Source organism: Triticum aestivum, chromosome 6A (assembly GCF_018294505.1).
Source record: "Triticum aestivum cultivar Chinese Spring chromosome 6A, IWGSC CS RefSeq v2.1, whole genome shotgun sequence".
Taxonomy (NCBI): Eukaryota; Viridiplantae; Streptophyta; class Magnoliopsida; order Poales; family Poaceae; genus Triticum; species Triticum aestivum.
Genome location: NC_057809.1, coordinates 110,558,116 through 110,579,793, shown reverse-complemented (window position 1 = coordinate 110,579,793; position 21,678 = coordinate 110,558,116). Strand labels below are relative to the sequence as shown.

The 21,678-nt window shown below is 46.8% G+C and overlaps 3 protein-coding genes across 8 annotated transcripts in view; 2 read left to right on the top strand and 1 right to left on the bottom strand.

The window, feature by feature from the left end:
• LOC123132383 (polyubiquitin) overlaps positions 1–12,949 on the top strand; it is a 99,323-nt gene extending 86,374 nt beyond the window's left edge. Inside the window, exons 1-2 of one of the 2 annotated variants that reach the window (XM_044552161.1) lie at positions 10,974–11,180; positions 12,271–12,949. In XM_044552161.1, the coding sequence (XP_044408096.1) occupies positions 12,271–12,732 (462 nt within the window). In that variant the 5' untranslated portion in view covers positions 10,974–11,180 and the 3' untranslated portion in view covers positions 12,733–12,949. Of the gene's footprint in view, positions 1–10,973; positions 11,181–12,270 lie in introns of those variants that run through there. The other variant, XM_044552162.1, reaches the window with a different exon arrangement.
• Positions 12,950–12,971: 22 nt separating this feature from the next.
• LOC123132382 (uncharacterized) lies at positions 12,972–16,301 on the bottom strand. 5 transcript variants are annotated; one of them, XM_044552159.1, is made up of 4 exons: positions 15,773–16,299; positions 15,519–15,646; positions 15,016–15,080; positions 12,972–14,453 (listed from the first exon to the last, which is right to left on the bottom strand). In XM_044552159.1, exons 1-4 carry the CDS (start codon positions 16,048–16,050, stop codon positions 14,394–14,396), a joined length of 531 nt encoding a protein of 176 aa, XP_044408094.1. In that variant the 5' UTR covers positions 16,051–16,299; the 3' UTR covers positions 12,972–14,393. The 5 variants fall into 5 exon arrangements, with proteins under 5 accessions (XP_044408094.1, XP_044408095.1, XP_044408091.1 ...); XM_044552160.1 differs by having other exon boundaries at positions 12,972–14,812; positions 15,773–16,295; XM_044552156.1 differs by having other exon boundaries at positions 15,519–16,301.
• A 3,020-nt stretch (positions 16,302–19,321) lies between these two features.
• Positions 19,322–21,445, top strand: LOC123132384 (polyubiquitin). Its single transcript, XM_044552163.1, has 2 exons — positions 19,322–19,537; positions 20,790–21,445. Exon 2 carries the CDS (start codon positions 20,790–20,792, stop codon positions 21,249–21,251), a length of 462 nt encoding a protein of 153 aa, XP_044408098.1. The 5' UTR covers positions 19,322–19,537; the 3' UTR covers positions 21,252–21,445.
• The last annotated feature ends 233 nt before the right edge of the window (positions 21,446–21,678 follow it).

Here is a 21,678-nt window from a genome sequence, read left to right as displayed (position 1 = left end):
GCCAATTGCCACTTTAAGTCCTCAAATGCTTCATCCGCAGCAGAACTCCAGATGAACTGATCTGTCTTCTTTAACATCTGATATAAAGGGATCGCCTTCTCCCCAAGGCGGCTGATAAACCGGCTTAACGCGGCAATCCGGCCTGCCAGGCGTTGAACATCATTGATACACTTTGGTTTAGCCAGGGAGGTGATGGCTGTGATCTTCTCCGGATTAGCCTCAATTCCCCTGTTGGACACCAGAAAACCCAATAACTTGCCCGCCGGTACACCAAAGACACACTTGTCCAGATTGAGCATCATCTTATACGTCCTTAGGTTATCAAAGGTTTCCTTCAAATCGTCAATCAGAGTCTCCTTCTCCCTGGATTTAACTATGATATCATCCACGTAAGCATGTACATTACGGCCAATCTGCTCGTGAAGACAATTTTGTACACACCGTTGATAAGTTGCCTGGGCACTTTTGAGCCCAAAAGGCATAGACACATAGCAGAAGGCTCCAAAGGGAGTTATGAATGCCGTCATCTCCTGGTCCTTAACTGCCATCTTGATCTGATGATAGCCAGAATATGCGTCCAAAAAACTTAAACGCTCACAACCCGCCGTAGCATCAATGATTTGATCAATACGGGGGAGGGCAAAAGGATCTGCTGGACAAGCCTTATTAAGATCTGTGTAATCTACACACATGCGCCAGGTGCCGTTTTTCTTAAGGACCAGCACCGGATTGGCAAGCCACTCAGGGTGAAAAACTTCAATAATAAAGCCAGCTGCTAAGAGCCTGGCTACCTCTTCTCCAATTGCCTTGCGTCTTTCTTCGTTAAACCGGTGGAGGAACTGTTTCACCGGTTTATATTTAGGATCCACATTAAGTGTGTGCTCAGCGAGTTGCCTCGGTACACCTGGCATGTCAGAGGGTTTCCATGCAAAAATGTCCCGATTCTCACGGATGAACTCGGTGAGCGCGCTTTCCTATTTTGGATCCAAGTTGGCACTGATGTTGAAATGCTTGGATGAATCACCAGGTACGAAGTCAACCAGCTTAGTTTCTGCTATCGATTTGAACTTCAGGGCCGGATCGTGCTCCGTAGTTGGCTTGTTCAACGGGGTCATGTCCGCCGGATCAACATTGTCTTTATAGTATTTCAACTCCTCGATGGCACAAACCGACTCTGCATAAGCCGCATCTCCTTCCTCGCATTCCAAAGCGATTTTGCGGCTTCTGTGAACCATTATTGTCCCCTTGTGACTCGGCATTTTGAGCTGCAAATACACATAACAGGGCCGAGCCATAAACTCGGCGTATGCCGGACGCCCAAACAGGGCATGATATGGACTTTGGATTTTCACCACTTCAAACGTTAATGTCTCTGACCTGGAATCATGATCATCCCCAAAGGCCACTTCAAGAGCTATCTTACCAACGGGATATGCTGATCTGCCAGGCACTACACTGTGGAATACTGTATTGGACAGTTTGAGATTCTTATCTGTTAGTCCCATACGACGGAAGGTCTCATAGTATAGGATGTTAATGCTGCTCCCTCCATCCATGAGCACCTTGGTGAACTTGTAACCTCCCACCTGAGGCGCCACCACCAGAGCCAACTGACCCGGATTATCAACCTGGAGTGGGTGATCCTCTCTGCTCCATATGATTGGCTGTTCAGACCAACGTAGATAACGGGGTGTGGCCGGTTCAACAGAGTTGACTGCCCGCCTCTGAACCTTCCGGTCTCGCTTGTCCAAGCTAGGTAAAGACATGGTACTGCCCACTACTCAATTGCTTTGGGTTGCTTTGGTAACCTGACTGTTGCTGCTGTTGGTTGTAACCACCCTGGTTGTTCTGACTATTTTGACCATTATGCCCGCCCGGATTACCATTAAATCCTGAACCGGAACTTCCTCCACCGTAACCCGGCCCGGATCCTAAGCCGCCGCCAGATCCGTGATCATACCGGAAATTATTAGAATTCTTGAACTCCTGCATAATAAAACAATCCTTCCAAAGGTGGTTTGCTGGCTCCTCCTTCGTCCCATGTTTTGGACAGGGCTGGTTTAGCAAATAGTTCAGGCGGTTTGGGTTGGGGTTGGGCGCTCCACTATGATTTTTCGGCCTGCCCTTGCGCCGCTGGCCATTGTCTTGTACGTTGGTATTAGCCACAAAATCCATGTTGCCATCCGCTTTACGCTTGCCTCCTCCGCCATTGCCTACCCAGTGATGCTGTTGACCTTTGGAGCTGCTGTTCTTCTTCCCCTTCCCTGTCTTGTCATCATCAGACTCGGGATCCTTGGTACTATCAGAATCAGCATATTTTACCAAAGCGGCCATGAGGGTTCCCATGTTGGTGCAATGATGCTTCATCCGTCCCAATTTCAACTTTAGGGGCCCAAACTGGCAGTTGCCTTCTAGGGTTAATACTGCGGTGTCAGTGTTGATGCGGTCTGAGGAGTGCAACACTTGTGAAACCCGGCGCACCCAGTGAGTCGTTGACTCTCCTTCCTCCTGGATGCATGCAGCTAAGTCCACTATCGACATAGGCTGTTTACAGGTATCCTTGAAATTGTTGATAAACCGGGCTCGTAATTGGGCCCACGAGCTAATAGAATTAGCGGGCAAGCTTTTTAGCCAAGTACGGGACGTTCCTTCAAGCATCATGGTGAAGTATTTCACACACGCCGTGTCATCCACATCAAGCATCTCCATGGCCATCTCATAGCTCTCTACCCATGTCTCTGGTGGTTGATCCGCCGTATAATTTGGTACCTTGCGTGGGCCTTTGAAATCCTTGGGCAAACGCACGTTGCGTAAAGCGGGGACGAGGCAAGGCACCCCCAAAGAACTAGAAGTAACACCAGGCTCGATCGAAATGGTTGGACGAACCGGCGTGAGCTGCCGAGCCTGATGTTGTGCGGCTAACTCGGCCTCCCTACGCGCTCGGGCCCGGTTCACTACTTCCTGAGCGTCATCAGCACTACCCGTCGGGTTGTTACCATGGGGTGCTCCACGTTGTTCATTACTCGACATTGCTGGTTCATCCATATGTCTGCTATAGCTCCGGCTTGGACGGGGGGTCGAGTGGATTCGGTCGCAGCTGTACGAGTACGCCTCCTGTTGGGCCAAAGCTGTCCTCAGAAGTTCCTTGACCTGTCGCATCTCTACTGCTTGCGGCGAGTCACCTTCAACTAGAATGGCCTCCAGTCGTGCAGCAGCGGCAACAAGATTGTCCATTGGGTTGGAGTAGTGACCCGGAGGTGTTAAAGCATCCCGAGGTATAACGGTGTTTTGACGAGGCGGGTCCATCTGACGGGGCTGAACCGGCGCACCGGTCCCAGGGGCTTCTGCCTGGTTCCCCTCTAGCGGATTGTTGGCTCTTGGTCCTGGAGTGTTGAAAAGGTCCCTGGCCTCAAAAACCGGAGGTAAGCGGGATCGGTGCTTCCTCCTCATGACTTCATGCAATGCGCTCTGGTCTAACATAAGCCTGTAGGCCTGTGCATCTAAAGCGGCCCGCTCTGCGGCCATCCTGGTGTCCTCAGCCGCCAGATCTGTTTTGGCCTGGGTGATTTGTTCCTTTACCTTTGCAATCTCCATGTTGTCAGCGTCCTGATCTGGCGGATTAACTTCTGCCATAAGCACAACCAATGCATCAAACGGTTCTGATAGAACCTGAGCCGGCGGGCGGACAGGGCCTCCTGCCCCGGCAGCCGTTGCCGTTGCTGAACCGGAGATCGCTGCCGCGGCTGTCGAAGAGTGAAGCGCTGCTTGTGTTCCGGTCATAAATATTCAAACCCGGTTAGGCAGATCAGAGGGGTCCGGAATACTGTCACCATCGGAACAGCTCTCAATCCGGCCATCTTGTAGCTGATAAAGAGATTCAGTTTCTCCGGTCGAAGAGTCGTCACCGGAACAAACGGTAGTTGCCCCGCGAAGCTCCGATACATCCTCATAACTCCCTCCATGGATCATTCCCACGAAGGCACGCTTCATGGCCGGTTTAACCCGGGCAGATCGTGCACGCTGAGCCGTCTCGACAAGGTCGGCGCAGATGTCCGGCTTAGGGCCCGGTTCACCGATCTTGCCAATGAAAACGTGAATGCTATCAAAGGGGACCCGGTACCCATACTCAATTGAGCCGGCCTCGGGGCCCCAGCCTGCGTCGTTGATGTAGAGTTTGCCGCGACGACTTTTAGTCATCCGGCCTACAGCGTAGCCCTTGAGTCCTTCAAAGCGGCCCTCCAAGAACCGGAAACCATTGTGCGATAGCCCCACGGTGGGCGCCAACTGTCGTGGGTTTGTCACGGCAGATGTCCTAGAGAAAGGACTTAGTCGTGGAGCCATCGCGACGGGTTAGCTTGAAGGGGTTAAAGCGGACACAAAGACGCAAGAGAGTTTATACTAGTTCGGCCCCTTCGAGGAAGGTAAAGCCTACGTCTAGTTGTGATGGAATTGATGGGGTTTCGATGACTAGGGAGCAAACAAGCTTCACCTATGTCTCGAGTTGTTGTCTGTTGTCCTTGAACCGCCGCCGGGTCGTCCCCTTATATACATGGTGACGCCTGCCGGTTCAGAGAGTCCCAACACCGGTTCATACTCGTATCCGGGTTGGTCTCTCCTTGTTCCTAACTTATATTACAAGTATATGCGCAAAGCTAATATACGGCTACAGGTTGTAAACCGACTACGGGCCCTGGGCCTTTATCTGCCTCTTTGGGCTTTAACACCTTTGAACTACTGATGGAGTTCATCCGGCCCAGGTAGGCCGGTTTATGCCCAGTAGTAATATCCCCAACAGGTTCCCTTGGCCTTCTTGGTCTTCTCCGGCACCGTATAAGGGGCCGGAGTCAACATCTTCGCCAGAAGAGCGTCTGCGGGGCCTTCGGGCAAAGGAGCCGGACAGTCGATCTATCCGGCCATCTTCTGCCAGTCCTGTCAAAAGTATGGGAGTTTAGATCCCGCATAGAGTCAATCTATAAAAAAAGTATCCTGTGAAAGGTAAAGCAGCTTACCGCACTGGCTTGGCGCTTCGCGCTGAATCCGCGATCCTCAGTAATAGGAGGGGGGACCTCGGCACTTTTGAACAGCACCCTCCAGGCATCTTCATGAGTCGTGTCTAAGAGCCTGTTCAGAGTTCGGTGCTGCGCAGGGTCGAACTCCCACAAGTTGAACTCCCGTTGTTGGCACGGGAGGATCCGGCGGATGAGCATAACTTGGACTATGTTGACAAGCTTAAGCTTCTTGTTCACCATGTTTTGAATACATGTTTGGAGTCCGGTCAGCTCTTCCGAACTACCCCAGGACATGCCCTTCTCTTCCCAGGAGGTGAGCCGCGTGGGGATGCCAGATCGGAACTCGGGGGCCGCTGCCCATACAGGGTCGCGCGGCTCGGTGATGTAAAACCACCCCGATTGCCACCCCTTTATGATTTCCACAAAGGAGCCCTCGAGCCATGTTACGTTGGGCATCTTTCCCACCATGGCGCCTCCGCACTCCGCCTGGCGGCCGCCCACCACCTTCGGCTTGACATTGAAGGTCTTCAGCCATAAGCCGAAGTGGGGCTAGATGCGGAGGAAGGCCTCACACACGACGATAAACGCCGAGATGTTGAGGATGAAGTTCGGGGCCAGATCGTGGAAATCCAGGCCGTAATAGAACATGAGCCCCCGGACGAATGGATAGAGAGGGAATCCTAGTCCGCGGAGGAAATGGGTGAGGAATACTACCCTCTCGTGGGGCCTAGGGGTGGGGATGAGCTGCCCCTCATCTGGGAGCCAGTGCGCGATGTCGTCGGGCAGGTATCCGGCTCTCCTCAATTTCTTGATGTCTCCCTCCGTGACGGAGGAGACCATCCACCTGCCTCCCGCTCCGGACATGGTTGGAGAAGGTTGAGGTGGGAAGTGTGGGCTTGGGCGCTAGAGCTCGAGTGTGCGAAAACGGATGAGCAAAGGAGGAAGAAGGCGTGGATGGAAAGGTGAATCCTTATCCCTTTATATGGGCGGACGAAGCTAAGCGTCCCCACTTGCCTGGTAAAACTCGCTTATCCCCCAAGCGCCGCAATTGATGGCGCGGTTGGGTTACCCACGCCCATATTGATGAGAATCCCGCAATAAGGGGACACGATCTCTGCTTTGACAAGACGTGTCGAAAAACTGCCTCGCGTTATGTGCGGGGCTGGTTAAAGGGAACGGTTCGAATAATCACTGGGCCATGACATGACGTCATACTGTTAAGACAAGTCAGCAAATTAGATCTGCGAAAATATTATTCTCTCTACGGTGGAATGTGGTACTTATTTTGCAGGGTTAGACACTATCCTCGTATTCAAATTCTTCTGTGATGTATTCGGAGAAGGAACCCACCTTGCAATGACGAAGAGAATACTGCGCGTCGGACTCATCGTCATTGAAGCCTGGTTCAGGGGCTACTGAGGGAGTCCTGGATTAGGGGGTCTCCGGACAGCCGGACTATCTCCATTGGCCAGACTGTTAGACTATGAAGATACAAGATTGAAGACTTCGTCTCGTGTCCGGATGGGACTCTACTTGGCGTGGAAGGCAAGCTAGGCAATACGGATATGGATATCTCCTCCTTTGTAACCGACCTTATGTAACCCTAACCCTCTCCGGTGTCTATATAAACCGAAGGGTTTTAGTCCGTAGGACAACAACCACAACATACAATCATACCATAGGCTAGCTTCTAGGGTTTAGCCTCTCTGATCTCGTGGTAGATCTACTCTTGTACTACCCATATCATCAATATTAATCAAGCAGGACGTAGGGTTTTACCTCCATCAAGAGGGCCCGAACCTGGGTAAAACATTGTGTCCCTTGCCTCTTGTTACCATCCAGCCTAGACGCACAGTTCGGGACCCCCTACCCAAGATCCGCCGGTTTTGACACTGACAGTCACCGAGCCGGACACGTTGTATGAGCCGGCCGGGACTCTGTAGGCCGCAGGGCGTCAACCCGTGTATATAAGGGGACGACCCGGCGGCGGCTTAGGGCAAGAAACAACAGATTGAGAGCCAGGTTAAGCGTATTCGCTCCTCGGTCATCGAAACCTAGCAATACCATCTCAACTGGACTAGGCCTTTACCTTCACCGCAAGGGGCCGAACCAGTATAAACCTCTCGTGTCCTTTGTCCCGTTTAACCCCTTTAAGCTTCCTAGTTGCGATGGCTCCATGATTAAGTCCTTTCACTAGGACATCTGCCGTGACAATTTCATGACACCGGACGACCTTGGCCCCGGTGGCTCGGATCCGCGTCGCCTTCCGGTTCTGGGCTCGCCGGTGTCGGCATCGCCGTTGGGGCCCTGCGTCGGCCCTCTCCGCCCTGCCGGCTCCCCATCCCCGACCACCTCGATGCCTCGTCCCCTGTCATGTCCAAGGCTCATTGTGTCCGGCGCGGCCCCCTCTTGTGATGGCAGTTTTTGACCGACGTCTAACCTCCAACTCCAGGTTCTTGGTCCAGAGGCTATGGGATTGCTCAGACTAAGGCCAAGGAGAAATCCCTGCTCGGCTTGCTGATGCTGGCAGCGACGACACTTGCGAGTGTCGTCCCCTTCTTGGATCCGTTGTCATGGCCTCCCTCTGTGCCCCTCTTTGAGCACCAGGGGAAACCCTAGGTCTGATTCTTTGGATCGGGCGGCGATGACGCTACGTCGTTATCCTTCTTGTAGGAGTCGTCTTGTGTGCTCGCGACGTCCCCGATTATGAATTTGTGGTTGTCGGTTGCTGCGTAGGCTAGGATTTCCTCTCAAGTTAGGGGTTTTGCTATGTTGTTTGCTTGTTCGGGCCGAGCACCCATTCTCTCTGCTTTGGGCACCTTGTTCACGCCATCTTGTGTTCATGACTTGTGTTGTACCCCGTATACTTATTTTATTTTCTTCTATCAATGAAATGACACACAAACTGTGCGTATTCGTGAAAAAATCAGCTTCACCCATGAAATTCTTTAAAAGAGTAACTGAACTGATAGCACCTATGGCAACACAACGAAGCGAATAGGAGGAAGATCCAATGGTGCAGGAGACTCGAAACAGGCCGCTGCGTGCCAACCTGCTGAAATTTGGGCCAGTCGACCGGCGCTTAGCACTGCCGAGCAAAAATTCAAATCAAAATTCATAACAATGCTTGGGATGCTTAATTTATAAGGGAAGGATACCGTTTTTTCTATGGAAAGCCCCACACTTTATTGCATGGGGAATAAAATTGCATCGTTCAGAATGGATGCAATATGGATAAAAAAATTATAGTAGAGGATGCAAAATGGACCACCCCCCTCCCCTGGAGAATGTATGCATGCGTGCATACCTGCGTGCGCGTGCGTGTGTGTTCAAATGTATATTTTGTGAATTCTGCTTACACATGAGGCTGACACTGTCTACCGATCTTATCGAGAAGGCACCACCTTGGCAAAAATAAGTGCACAATTTCTTGACTCGGTACCATAATCATTATGCGCCTGTAATTGTTGAACGTGAGAATTATGAGTGGGTATATAGAATGCTTCAGCTTTTGTTTGATCCAATCCAAAGGTCTCAGCACCGAACTGAAATTATAAAACAACAACAGGTCTCATTCACATTGGTTTAATCTCATGTATAAAGTATCAATTTTGGAATATTATTGTCGTGTTGGTCTATGCTGCCACCAAGTGGCAATCACTAGTCGCCAGCTGCCAATTTTGCACTAATTAGTTGAGTTGTCCAGAGCACCAGATGGTTGAGCATGAGTGCATCGGTTGGTTCAGCGTCCCAATCCAAGTAGATGTCCTGCTCTACAAGATATCTGTTCCTTAATAAATAGAAAGTTCAGTCAAACAATTCATGCATGCACTAGTCCTGCCAATTTTGTATTTTTTGTGAGATACAAAAATCTAATGAGGTTTGGAGAGATAGGAGTTAATAATCATAATATGATGTCTTGTGGTTTTGGAAAGAGCAAAATTCTAAAATGTGAAAGTGCAACTTTAGGAACTTACACCTGTCCGTGGCTATAAAAGAGAGAGCAACAAGAAAAACAAAGGAGATTTTGCAACAGGAACATGCACCATTCCTCCAAGTAAGGATACCAGTGAAGTAAACCCACAATTAAACCCGCTCCATGTGCAAGCTGCGGTTGAGTCTAGTCATTGAGTTGTTAGATGCATGGGGTACATTTTAAACCAACTTCCTGCATTCTGTGGGATTGAGGGGACCTGCTCTTGCATCCCTACCACCGGCGGAGCTACACCCAAGCAAAACCGTGCTATGGCCTGCCCAGGTTTAGTGAAAATCTAGCATATGAGAGCAGATGGGGCATCGGAGTAAAATACTTGTACTTCCCTTTAATTTGGTCCGCCTATGTTCTTATGTGTAGCTCCGCCACTTATCCGTACCTCCATGCCTATAGCTCAAACAAATCCATATGACAAATATCAGATAAAAACAACCAAGAAATCACTAGTACTATTATTTTGTGCAGGTATGCCAACTTACATTGTTCGCTGCTTACAAGTGGTCCAATATAATCTATTAAGATACTAAGCTTCCTAGAATTTAAGCCTCTTGGTGCATCGAGACTTGTGGGGTCATTGGGGGTCCGCCTATAAGGTTGTGTGTCATTTGGTTGATGGGTTTTGTTATTTTTTCTTTTCATTATTTTCCTCTGGTTTTCCTCTATTTTTAAAATTTCCCTTTTCACATTCTTATTCATGACCATTTATTGAAAAAATTGAACATCATTAAAATTGTAGAACATTTTTACAATTTGTTAATATTTTTGAAGTTTTATTTTGAAATCCATGAACTTTATTTGAATTTTTAGAATGTTTTACAAAATCCACCTCCACCAATATTTCTAAATTCTTGGCCACTTTTAAAAATGGGTAAGTTTTTTAGTTTGCAATGTTTTTAGAAGTTAAAGATTTTTAAAATTTGTGAACATATTTGATTTAACAAACTTTTTTCAAAAATAAACGGTAGCTAGTCTTTTATAAGATAGCAGTGGAGCAAAGAGCAAAAAATGCAAGCGAGCAAGTGAAACAGGGAGCCGAGCTGAGCAAGTGGGAGTTTCGTGGGCTGGACTATGTGAATGTTAGAACATTAATTCTATGGTTTCAGTGTGGAATTGGAGCCTTACTAAAGGGCTCACACAGTAAGTGACTAATGATTGACACCAAGGCTGAAATGTGAAAGGGACACCATAACAACGAATTAAACAACTCCACTCTCCTGTCAAAACAAATGCCCCCTATAGCAACACCTCAACATGATATACAAATGATAAAAAACAAAATCAGAACATAAAAAAACCCAAGAAAACACCGAAAAGCCAAACGAACAACCGGCCGCAATAATTTGCTAAAAAAATCCTTGAGCGAAGAACGGCACAACGAAGCGCGGGTTAGCCTCTAGTTTTAATTAATCGCAACTAATTGTCCATGAATGTGTGTAAAAAATGATCAGTATAAGATATTTGAAGGGTGTCCATTGGTAAGTACGAATTCGTCTGCTCTAGAGTATGCCAATGTTCCTTCACAATAACAAAAAGTGTGTTCCTTTGCCGTCACAAACTCTGCAAAGGTATGAATCCGTCAAGTCAAAATTAGGTCACCGGAATTTTATTTCTATATCTATATAATAAGGAGTAGAGCACAATGACACGTTAATTAATATACTCTCCGATTCATATTAGTTGTCTTTGAAACGGATGTACACAGAGTGGGTAGCATTTTTTAGTAGAGTTCATTAGCATAGCAATTATCAATTTTTTTAGAAGATAACATAACAATTAGCACGTCAATCAAGAACTACTCAACAATCATCACGCCTACACGGGCCATACGCGCCATGGACATGGACGAAACGATCCATCTGACGGCGTGAGTTTAATCCTCCAAAAAAAAAAAAGATAACGGCGTGAGCGGGGCAAACGCGAGGTAGACGGCTGCCCTCTCTCGAACCCTCCGCGCCCGTCGGACCCTTCGCGGAGATCGCGTGGCGGAGACGCACGCACCAAACAGACGGGACCGTCACTTCCCCCACCCGGCCCGTCACCAGCCGGCATAAATACCCACCCCCTCCCCTCCTCCAATCCTCACCACCGCTCCCAGCAACGGAACCAACAAATCCCAAGCTAATCTCGTCTCCGATCGACTCGAGGCTTGTCGAATCCTCCTTCCCCACCGCCTCAAGGTACGGCGATTCCTTCCCCTCTTCTCCCTGTATCGTCTGGATCTACGTTTCCGTGGTGCTCTCGTTGGACGCGTGGTACTGTGGAATTTGGCTCCGATCTGTTGTTATAGATCGGTGAAGATTTAGCGAATTCGTAGGGATTTCGCGTATGCTAATTCGTATTGAATGGGTAGATCAGGATGGATTCCTTGATGACGTGTGGTCTCGTATGTTTTGATAGATTCGCCCAAGTAGTACATAAAACTTGTATGCCATATAAAATTTTCTGTAGACGCGTGGACTGCGTGGTCTGTCGCTCGTGATCGTCCTAATAGGCCTAAGACTGTAGTTTGGTTTTGACCCGAAGATGGTTTTCATCCTGATAACATGCCCAACATATGCAAATCCGTGAGAAAATTGATAGTCTAGATGTGCATGAAGGCATGAACCTATTTGCTCGCTGGTATCTCTTTGAAGAAGAAAATATGTCTGTTGAGTCTCTGGCTTGATGTATAAGCTTATCTATTTGCGTTGTTAGATTGGTTAAGCTTTTGTGTTTATTTCCTAATTTTTACTGAAAGGGTTAGGTCTATCCGCTCTTCCAGGTGAATTCCTGATGCCATATGGTCTCATATGTTAATCTATGCATGTTTCATCTATTACAGTTCCGTTCAGGCTTGGTAAATCTTTTATCATCCAAATTAGTAGCTGTGTGATAATTTTTTCTCCACATGCGGATCCTGCCTGAGCTGTTGCTATTTATCACATTGCTGTTGTACCAAGATCGTCCTAATAGGCCTAGGATTGTAGATTGTTTTTTTCCTGAAGCTCATGTACATTAGTGTCAGATGTGCTTGATGTATTACCCTGAAGCTAGGTTTCTCTTAGATAATAAGCATGTTTTGGCAGCTATGTGGAATCGTTAGATCAATGTAATCTGTAGACTTTTGTGTTACATACATGGACCTATGGTCATTAATATCTTTAAATGAAAAAATATGCTGCTGCCATAGAAGCTTGTCCATGCATTAGTATTTGTTGTTCTATCATTGTGAGTTTGCCGATCTGCTTCTTTTATGCTTACCATCCTATCTGTTATTCTTCTTTGCAGATGCAGATCTTTGTGAAGACACTGACGGGCAAGACCATCACCCTTGAGGTGGAGTCGTCTGACACCATCGACAATGTCAAGGCCAAGATCCAGGACAAGGAGGGCATTCCCCCTGACCAGCAGCGTCTCATCTTTGCTGGCAAGCAGCTGGAGGATGGCCGAACCCTCGCTGACTACAACATCCAGAAGGAGTCCACCCTCCACCTTGTCCTGCGTCTGCGTGGTGGCATGCAGATCTTCGTGAAGACCCTCACCGGCAAGACCATCACTCTGGAGGTTGAGAGCTCTGACACCATCGACAATGTCAAGGCCAAGATCCAGGACAAGGAGGGCATTCCCCCGGACCAGCAGCGCCTGATCTTTGCCGGCAAGCAGCTGGAGGATGGCCGCACCCTTGCGGACTACAACATCCAGAAGGAGTCCACCCTCCACCTGGTGCTCCGCCTCCGTGGTGGTCAGTAATTGTCCTGGCGTTGTACCTGCTGGTTTATCCTTGGTCGTCCGGTTGGTGGTGCCCTGTCGATCGTTTGAACTGTTTTCTCGTTTGTGTCAGTCCTATGTGTTGGTTTGAAAACTATCGAGTCCCCATGTTATGTTGGTTGAAACCGTTGCTGGCACAGCAGTATCCTTAAGTAATGAACTAGCAAAAGGGCCCGTGCGTTGCACCGGGAGAACAAAATCACATGCCCCTAACCCAATCAGAATCAATCTTAGGAATAGTCATGTAATAAGAGTCAATCTGTACACCCACCACAGCTTCTGATCATGGCGTTTTAAACATAGTTGTACACTTAATTCAAAACCCGCAACAACTACCAGGAAGGCAACCAGCTCGTATGAGGTCTTCCACTGTGTTACAGGTGCCAACTTGTCTAAAAGGTTGTCACATCACCACCGATGCCAAATGAAAAAGTTATTACACCGGCTTCACATCATAGGGCACCGCCCAGTCTGAAAGAAGGAACCCAGGTTTAGATAAAACGCTATATAAAATCATCACTGGAGCATCTCGAGCGAGTTCTTCGTCCGCCGAAAATTCCCTTTGTTCTCCAAATCAATTCTTTCTATGGCTGAAACCACCACCCCGTCATATTTTTATGTTTACTTTAGCACACATAGTTTAGTAGTACAACATAGAGAAAAACATAAATGTATTTAGAACTGAAAGTAAATATAAGAAGCATGACCATATTGTTGGAGATTATTAATCCAAGTCCTATAGAAAATAGAAGTGTTGAAGCAGTCTGTACATAAAGTTGCAAACCCATCCGGATGAAGTAGTCTACAAGTAGTTACGGATTGTAACGAGCTGACGTTAAAACTAAAACCAGAGCAGACACACAATTTCTCTCTCAAAAGAAAAAAATATCATTATTATAGCCGACTACATGAATTTATAAAAAGAGAAGTGAAAAGAAAATCAAGTTACAGGTGAATAAATTACAACTACAGATTTAACAATACCTGCACTGCGTGTAAGGTCAAATTGATTCAATTGATACTAACATTCAGCATTTCTTATGAAAATGTCTAACGCTTATAGCCCGAAAGCTGAAAAATTCTTTGCAAATTGTTTTATTTTTTGGAGCTTATACATGTATGGGTGGGTGCCTCAGTTCAGGATTTAACTAAGTAAACATCTTAATGTTGAAACTTTTGGTGAAATCTTATCACAAAGAGGAATACTTATGCAAATTTCATCAGTGTAGAGTGCCTTATTGCTGGCCTTTCCACCATGATTGCAAGAATCAATTTGCCACCAAAAAGAAACCCCAGAGACATGTGTATTTAGACGATGCTAATGTGCACTGTACAATGGCAGAATAAAAATCATCTCAAAATTAGGTTCAACAATACATTAATTAGGTTTCTTTTAGGAGCAATTACCTACTCACGTCCATGTTCACAGTAGTGGAAAAAAGGAATATAATTTCTACTAAAGCAAACAACTATGCTTCCTGTACTAACCTTGGGCATTGCTCGAATGTTTTAGCGGCTGCTTGTGTCATTCTTAGTTGCTAAATACAACCAAAAGTGTAGTATTTAGAAGCAACGGCGTAACTTGCAACAAAATAACTATTTGTATAGTAAATGGCCTAGTTCACTAATCAGGTAGAAACTGTTCAGGCAGGTTGTCCTTGAAGTTCTCCATGTCGTGAGCATAACTTCATTGGCTGAAAAAACTGCTGATACACTTAAAATTAACAACCAACACTATGCTAGTATAGTATGAAAAAACAGTAAGTCTATCTGTTTCACACCAATGTTTCTTCCAACGAAGGATCACCCCCATTGCTATACCAAACTGAGGGCCTGAGGCTATTTCCCTTTGCTATACAGAATAACAAAAAAGGCTCTACACCCAAGCATCACACCACACAATCTTCCAAGGATGCTATACAGAATAAAGCACTACCTTACGAACAATTTCAGATGAGGACACTGACCAACAAATATTGCAGTTAAAATTTTCAAGTTGTGATCTCTGGTGCTCCCCGGCTTGGTTGTGATAGTCGTGGAGCACAGCCAGATCCTAGTCCTCCTGTGGACGCGGACGCGCAGATCCGACCATAGGCGAAAGAGGCCATAAACCAAGAGAAACAAATCAATAGTGGCCTAGACCATGCGAGCCCAGCGTCCTCGATCCCAGGAGCCATGGCCTTAGTGGCGACATGGAGATCATGGTCGATGCCCAGCAGAGGAACACAGCTAGCAAAGAAGGATAAATAGGAACCTATTTCTCACCTTGGAGGTGTTGCTGCTGCTGCACTGAATTGTTTGAACCTCGCTTTCTGTACCTCCTTGGAAACCTGAAATATGCAAATGTTAGAAAGCTTATAATTTGTATATGATTATTTTAAGAGAAGGGGAAAAGAGTATCAAGAATAGATTCATACTTTTGGCTGTTAGCCATTACAGGCTTGAATATATCTATTTCTGTATGCATGTGCAAACTATCATAAATCAATAATAGTATTATCGTTTAGCTATTCCATGGAACAATTTCTCTGAACATTCTTGCTTCAAAGTTGTCAGAAGTTCTAGCTATGACAAAGACATGTACTAAAAGTTCTCACAAATAACCAAAAATAAAAAGGCATATCAAGACAGGAAGATGTTTGTTTGACCAAATAGTTACCACTCTCTGAACCATATTGCCAAAAATTAGCAGGAACATGGTCGTGAACTCATCCCCAGTGATCTCTCTTTAAACCAAACACTCCCTGACATATGGTCATCCCACTCACCTTCCTGCCACTGAAGAAAACAATCTAGATGCAGAACGTCGCGAGAGGTGGGGAATAGCAGGAGCTTGCGAGGGAACCACTCCAAATCGGCCTTGTACACTTTGAACGCGGAGCATCCATGGTTGCTCCTGTAAACGAAGGACGGCGGTGAGATGATAAGAGCTCCGAGAGAGAGAGAGAGAGAGAGAGAGAGAGAGAGAGAGAGAGAGAGAGAGAGAGAGGAGCAAGGGGGGAAGGGGAGAGACACAGGAGACCTGGGCGGCTCCGGCGCGACGGCGCGTGCTGTCCTCCCGCGGCCACGCAGCAGTGGTCGTCGGAACCAGCCCCCGCACGGGATCCCTCCGTCTCCCGCACCCGTCCGCCATCGCCCGGCTCCGGCGAGCTCCGGCCTTCCCTCCGTCTCCCGCGCCCGTCCGCCATCGCCCGGCTCCGGCGAGCTCCGGCCTTCTTCTCTCCGCACCGCTTTTCCTTTGTCCCTTCTTCTCTCCCTCGCCTCCTTGTCTCCCCTCTGCCCAATAGTCGTGGATGCCATGAACCCGCCCGGGAAGCCGCGCTCCGGCCTTCCTCGTCGTCACCGGCGATCCTCGCCACGCCGCCCGCCTCCGGATCCGCCTCCCCAGCCCCTACCGCGCACGGATCCGGCCCCTGCAAGCTCCAGCCGCTGCCGCCGTTCTGCATCGCGCTGCCGTGCCACCGCGTTGACCCGACCCTAATTAATAACGAATCGTTTTTCACTTATCCATGGACTGCGGGTCAAATACTAAAAAGCACACGGACCTTTATGCAAAAACGCCGACGACGTACGGGCAGAAGCACTCCGTGCTTTATTAGTAGGAAAAGATAAGTGAACTTCAGATAAATCTGCTTGCGCTAATTTGCTGTTGGTTCTGTATTGTGCTTGAATTGTTTGCTTGCAGTTTTGATCTGGCAATGATCTTATTGCGGCCTTTCTGTTTATAGATTGTGCTTGAATTGCTTGCTTGATATATTGTGGCTTTCTGTGACTTTCTGGACTATAGATGCTAATTTCCTAGGTTCTGAATGTTCCTGTGAAACCGGTGGCTGCATTGTTCAGATTTGGATGATGCAATTTTATACTTCTATCTTGTTTCTTGAAATCCTTTGTGGGATCCCTGCTGCGTTATTGCGTGGTCGGTTTGTGTTAAAATTCTTGTTCCAGTTTTTTTTTTTTGCGTGTGTAGTCTGCATGACGGCAGGTGAACACAAATATTTCTAAGTTAGATGCATTGTCGTTGATTAGCGGCGCTAACTCATTTGCTGGGTGCCTCTCATTCTTCCCCTAGCTCCTGCTCCACCGCTGTCGAAATATGTTGCCTTGGGGCCGTGGCGCACCAAGGATTTTTGCTGGAATCGGAGGCGATGGATGTTACAGTCGGTGGTTAAGGAATGCTACAACCCATGGTGAGGGAGGCTACAACCGGTGGGTGTTGGTTCTGGAGCGGAGGAGTTGGGGCGACCGCCGCTGGGTGCTGCAACCGGTGATGACAGGGTGATTTTTTTTTAGCGGCGGAGGTTGTTGTGAGGGCAGCGAGGCCGGTGAACCGGGTGGTGTTGTCAACTTGGTTGGTTATGGTGGAAGTTGGCGGTGCTTGTGCCCGGAGCAATTTTTGAGGGAAAGAAGAAGGGCTCAATGTCAGGAGGAGGACGAAGCGAATAGGAGGATGATTCGAAACGGGTCGTTGCGCGCCGCTTAGCACTGTCGTTCATAACATAGCTTGGGGATACTTGGATACTTTTTTTAATGGAAAGCCCTGCACTTTGTTGCATTGCATCGTTCAAAATGGATGCAATATGGATACACCTTGGCAAAACAAGTGCACAAATTCTTGACCCGGCACCATAATCATTATGCGCCTATACTTGTTTAACATGGGAATTATGAGTGGGCATATAGAATGCTTTGGCTTTTTTTGACCGAATCCAAGGTAGCGCCGAGCTGAAATTATAAAACAGCAACACGTCTCATTCACATCGGTTTAGTCTCACATATTTTTTTTTTAAATCCGGCAACGGTCGGCGTTTCATTGATTAAGCAAAATATTATTGTTGCATTGGTCTATTATGCCAACAGATGGCAATCACTAGCCGCCAGTTGCTAATTTTGCACGATATAGTTAGTTGAGTACATTTGCAGCTTCCTGCCGCAATCAAAGTGATGTCGTGTGCATATATGTCCTGCTCTACAAAATACTCTTATCTGTTCCTTAATAAACAGAAAGTTCAATCAAACAATTCACACATGCCCTGGTCCTGCCAATTTTGTATTTCTTGTGAGAGATACGAAAAATATAGTAATATACTGAACTTTGGAGAGATAGGAGTAATACAATCGTAATATGATGTCCAGCGGTTTTCGGGAGAGCAAAAACCTAAAATGTAAAAGTGCAATTTTAGGAAGTACTCCCAACACTTGTCCCTTATCCGTGCCTATAAAAGAGAAAGCAACAAGAGAAAACAAAGGAGGTTTTGGCAACGGGGACATGCATCATTCCTCATTTTCTCCATGTAAGGATGCAAGTAAACCAACAAACTAACCTGTTAAATGTGCAAGTTATGGTTGAGTCCTAACCATTGAGTTGTTTGATTGTTGCGGTACATTTTAACCTAACCTCCCGCATTTTGTGGGATTGAGCGGACCCGCTCTTGCATCCCTACCTCTATGCCTATAGCTCAAACGAGTCCATATGACAAATACTCCCTCCGTAAACTAATATAAGAGTGTTTAGATCACTAAAATAGTGATCTAAACACTCTTATATTAGTTTACAGAGGGAGTATCAGATAAGAACAACCAAGAAATCATTAGAACTCTCTCAGTTCACTATTATAAGATGTTTAGGATACTTTAATATAGACTATATACATACCAAGATGACTGAACAAACATTCTAAAACTTGTCTACATACATCGATTTAGAAAAAAAGTTCGAGTGTCCTATAATAATGAACGGAGGGAGTATTATTTTGTGCAGGTATGCCAAGTTGCCAGCTTGCATTATTCGTTACTTACATGTGGTCCTGTATAAACTCATTCATCCCAGCTAATCGTCCATGAATGTATGTAAAAAATGATCCATATAATATATTTGGAAAGTACCCATTCGTTAAGTATGAATTCACCTGCTCTAGAGTATGCCAAGTGTTTTTTTTTGCAAATAAAAAAATGTGTTCCTTTGCCGTCACAAACTATGCAAAAGTATGAACCCATCAAGTCAAAAGTAGCTCGTTGCGAATCAACCTGTGGTTGAGATGGTTAGATGGACAGTGGTATCCCAAACCCACCAGGATTCAAATCCTGGTGCTCGCATCATTCCTGAATTTATTTCAGGATTTCCGGCGATGCGTTTCAGTGGGAGGAGACGTTCCCGTCGACGACGAGGCGCCTACGGTGACTTCGTAAATCTCAAGATGATATGCCGGCTCAGTCTCTCGGAGGTGCTCATAGGGGTAGGATGTGCGTGTGTGCGTTCATAGGGATGAGTGTATGCGCGTGTATATGAGCGCTTGTGTCTGTACTGATGCTAAAAAAAAGTCAAAAGTAGCTCACTGGAAATTTATTCTTTTCTATACTAGGAGTGGAACAAAATGACACGTTAATTAACATAGCATTTTTTAGTAGAGTTAATTAACATGGCATTTTTTTTTGTAATACTCAACTTACGATCATCACACCTGCACAGACCAGCCCAGCGGGCCATACTTACCAGCGACACGGACAAAACGTCCATCTAACGGCGTGATCGGGTGGCTAACGGCCATCAACCCCGCCCGGGGTAGACGGCCGTCCTCTCTCGAATCCTCCGCGCCCGTCGGATCGTCACGGCCCGGGACTTTTCCCCCACCCGGCCCGTCACCAGCCGCCATAAATACCCGCCCCCTTCCTCGCCTCAGGATTGTAAACTCGCCACCGCTCCCAGGAACGGAACCAACAAATCCCCACCAATCTCGTCTCCAATCGACCCGAGGCTCGTCGAATCCTCCTTCCCCACCGCCTCAAGGTACCGCGCTTGCTCCCCCTCTCCCTGTATCGTCTGGATCTACGTTTCTATGGTGCTCCGTGATAGCTGGACGTCTAGTGCTGTCGAATTTGGCTCCGATCTGTGGTTAGATCGGTGAAGATTTAGCGAATTCGTATGGATTTCGCGTGTGCTAATTTTTTATCAGGATGAATTCCTTGATGACTTGTGGTCTCGTATGTTAATCTATGCATGTTTATGTTCTAGTGCGTCTTCCTGCTTGATAGATTCCCCCAAGTAGCTTGTGTGCCATATAAAATTCTCTCCAGACGCGTGTACTGCCTGATCTGCAGGCCTAAGATTGTGGATTGGTTTTGACCCGAAGATAGGTTTCGTTCTGATAGCACGCCCACCAGCTATATGGAAATCCGTGAGAAAATTGATAGTCTGGATGTGCGTGAACCTGTTTGCTCGCTGCTATATCTCTGATGAAGAAAATATGTCTATTGAGTCTCTGACTTATCTATTTGCGTTGTTAGATTGGTTATAAGCTTTAGCGAATTTGTACGGATTTTGTGTTTATTTTGTAATTTACCAAAAAAGGCTTTCGCCCCGCTTTATATTATAAAGCAACTGCCCAAGCCAAACATCCAACAAGGTTCAAACATACAAACACACGAAGGTCTAGCACAGACAGGTAATCAAAGGGTTAATGCTGAGGGCACAGCTCAACAAGCCCTGAAAAAATTGACAGAAGGGTTAGGTCTATCTGTCTTCCGGGTCAATTCCTGATGCCATATGGTCTCATATGTTAGTCTATGCATGTTTTATCTATTATTACAGTTCCGTTCTGGCTTGGTAAATTTTTTATGATCCTAAATAGTTGCTGCGCGATAAATTTTTCTCCACACACAGATACTGCCTGATCTGTCGCTCTTTATCAGATTGCTGTTGTACCAAGATTGTCCTAGTAGGCCTAGGATTGCAGATTGTTATTTTTCCTGAAGCTTCTCTAATCTTTGAGATAGCGAATACATGTAGATTAGTGTCAGATGTGCTTGATTTATTACCCTGAAGCTAGGTTTCTCTTAGATAATAAGCATGTCTGGCAGCTATGTTAAATCATTAGATCAATGAAATCTGTAAACATTTGTAGAAGCTTGTCCATGCATTTGTGTTTGTTCTTCCATCATTGTGAGCTTGTCCATGCATTAGTATTTGTTGTTCCATCATTGTGAGTTTGCCTGGTCTGCTTCTTTATTCTTACCATCCTATCTGCGATTATTCTTTGCAGATGCAGATCTTTGTGAAGACACTGACGGGCAAGACCATCACCCTTGAGGTGGAGTCGTCTGACACCATCGACAATGTCAAGGCCAAGATCCAGGACAAGGAGGGCATTCCTCCAGACCAGCAGCGTCTCATCTTCGCTGGGAAGCAGCTGGAGGATGGCCGTACCCTCGCTGACTACAACATCCAGAAGGAGTCCACCCTCCACCTTGTCCTGCGTCTGCGTGGTGGCATGCAGATCTTCGTGAAGACCCTCACTGGAAAGACTATCACCCTTGAGGTTGAGAGCTCTGACACCATCGACAATGTCAAGGCCAAGATCCAAGACAAGGAGGGCATTCCCCCGGACCAGCAGCGCCTGATCTTTGCTGGCAAGCAGCTGGAGGATGGTCGCACCCTCGCCGACTACAACATCCAGAAGGAGTCCACCCTTCACCTGGTGCTCCGCCTCCGTGGTGGTCAGTAATTGCCCTCTCACTCGACCTGCTGCTGCTGCTGTACCCTGTGTCGTCCTGTGGGTGCGCCTTTGTTCAAGTGCTGTCTCGTTTGTGTGAAGTCGTACTGTGTCTGGTTTAATGGACCATCGAGTCCTGTGGTTTGGTGCAAACAGTTGCAGGTACATCTGCACCGTTAAGTATGAATAAGTCAACTTTGAAGTAATGTTCCTGTGCTCATTTGTCTTTACAGTTTCTGGGCTGTAGGTCCTAGTTTTTGGATTTTGAATGAATATTGATGCGAACTCGTTAGGTGAAATGCTAGATTTGGATGCTGCTGCGGCTCTAGATGCAAGTTATATTCAAATTTCGTTACTTGTTACAGTATGCTTTTAAGTATTCTTCACTTGAAATTATGGCAGCTTGTGATCTCTTTTTGTGGTAAGTTCATCTGGTTCT

What these genes read in the sequence shown, in the direction of transcription:
- LOC123132382 (XM_044552156.1), bottom strand. Translation starts at nt 16,050, where the DNA reads ATGGCATCCACGACTATTGGGCAGAGGGGAGACAAGGAGGCGAGGGAG. An exon ending in TTTTCTTCAGTGGCAGGAAG is followed by an intron (nt 15,081 to 15,518) that starts GTGAGTGGGATG and finishes TGCATATTTCAG; the next exon opens with GTTTCCAAGGAGGTACAGAA. An exon ending in GCAGCAGCAACACCTCCAAG is followed by an intron (nt 14,454 to 15,015) that starts GTGAGAAATAGG and finishes GTGTATCAGCAG; the next exon opens with TTTTTTCAGCCAATGAAGTT.
- LOC123132384 (XM_044552163.1), top strand. Translation starts at nt 20,790, where the DNA reads ATGCAGATCTTTGTGAAGACACTGACGGGCAAGACCATCACCCTTGAG.